The 975-nt window shown below is 47.5% G+C and overlaps 1 protein-coding gene across 1 annotated transcript in view; it reads left to right on the plus strand.

The window, feature by feature from the left end:
* The first annotated feature begins 235 nt into the window (after positions 1-235).
* LOC126495049 (olfactory receptor 10A5) overlaps positions 236-975 on the plus strand; it is a 5,915-nt gene continuing 5,175 nt past the window's right edge. Inside the window, exon 1 of the mRNA XM_050132657.1 lies at positions 236-975. Within this exon, the coding sequence (XP_049988614.1) occupies positions 236-975 (740 nt within the window).

Genomic DNA, 975 nt, shown 5'->3' on the forward strand with positions numbered 1-975 from the left:
AGTGATCTCCCTATGCTTGTCCTTCCTACTTGTGAATGTGCAAATGGGGAATCCACTTCAGAGGCTCACTCAGGCATGGCTCAAATAAGCACTAGGAATTTGTCCTATTTTAACATATCCTGATTTTTGCCTCTTTCATAAAACTAATCAGCAATCTGGAGGGCTAGGGGAGTTCAGAATCTGTCTTGTGCAATCAAGAATCTGTCTTCACAACAAAAGTGGAAATTTATAGCCCATGGCTGCAGGAAACTGGTCAAGAATAACTGAATTTGTTCTCATGAGCTTCTCTTCCCTGCCTACTGAAATACAGATCTTGCTCTTCCTGGCATTTCTAGCCATCTACCTAATCACTCTGCTGGGAAACAGCCTCATCATTCTGGTGACACTGGCTGATCCCATGTTGCAAAGCCCAATGTACTTCTTCCTCAGAAATTTGTCCTTCTTAGAGCTTGGCTTCAACCTGGTCATTGTGCCCAAAATGTTGGGGACCCTGATTGCCCAGGACACAAGCATCTCCTTCCTTGGCTGTGCCACTCAGATGTATTTCTTCTTCTTCTTTGGAGTGGCTGAATGCTTCCTCCTTGCCACCATGGCCTATGACCGCTATGTAGCCATCTGCAGTCCCTTGCATTACCCAGTTATCATGAACCAAGAGACACGGGCCAAACTGGCTGCTGCCTCCTGGTTTCCAGGATTCCCTGTAGCCACTGTGCAGACCACATGGCTCTTCAGTTTTCCATTCTGTGCCAACAACAAGGTGAACCACTTCTTCTGTGACAGCCCACCTGTGCTGAGGCTGGTCTGTGCAGACACAGCACAGTTTGAGGTCTATGCCATTGTAGGCACCATTCTGGTCGTCATGATACCCTGCCTGCTGATCCTGTGTTCCTACACTCGCATTGCTGCATCTATCCTCAAGATTCCATCAGCCAAAGGAAAGCACAAAGCCTTCTCTACCTGCTCCTCACATCTCCT

Source organism: Alexandromys fortis, unplaced genomic scaffold (assembly GCF_014885135.2).
Source record: "Alexandromys fortis isolate MF-2015 unplaced genomic scaffold, M_Fortis_MF-2015_v1.1 scaffold_435, whole genome shotgun sequence".
NCBI classification, from domain to species: Eukaryota; Metazoa; Chordata; class Mammalia; order Rodentia; family Cricetidae; genus Alexandromys; species Alexandromys fortis.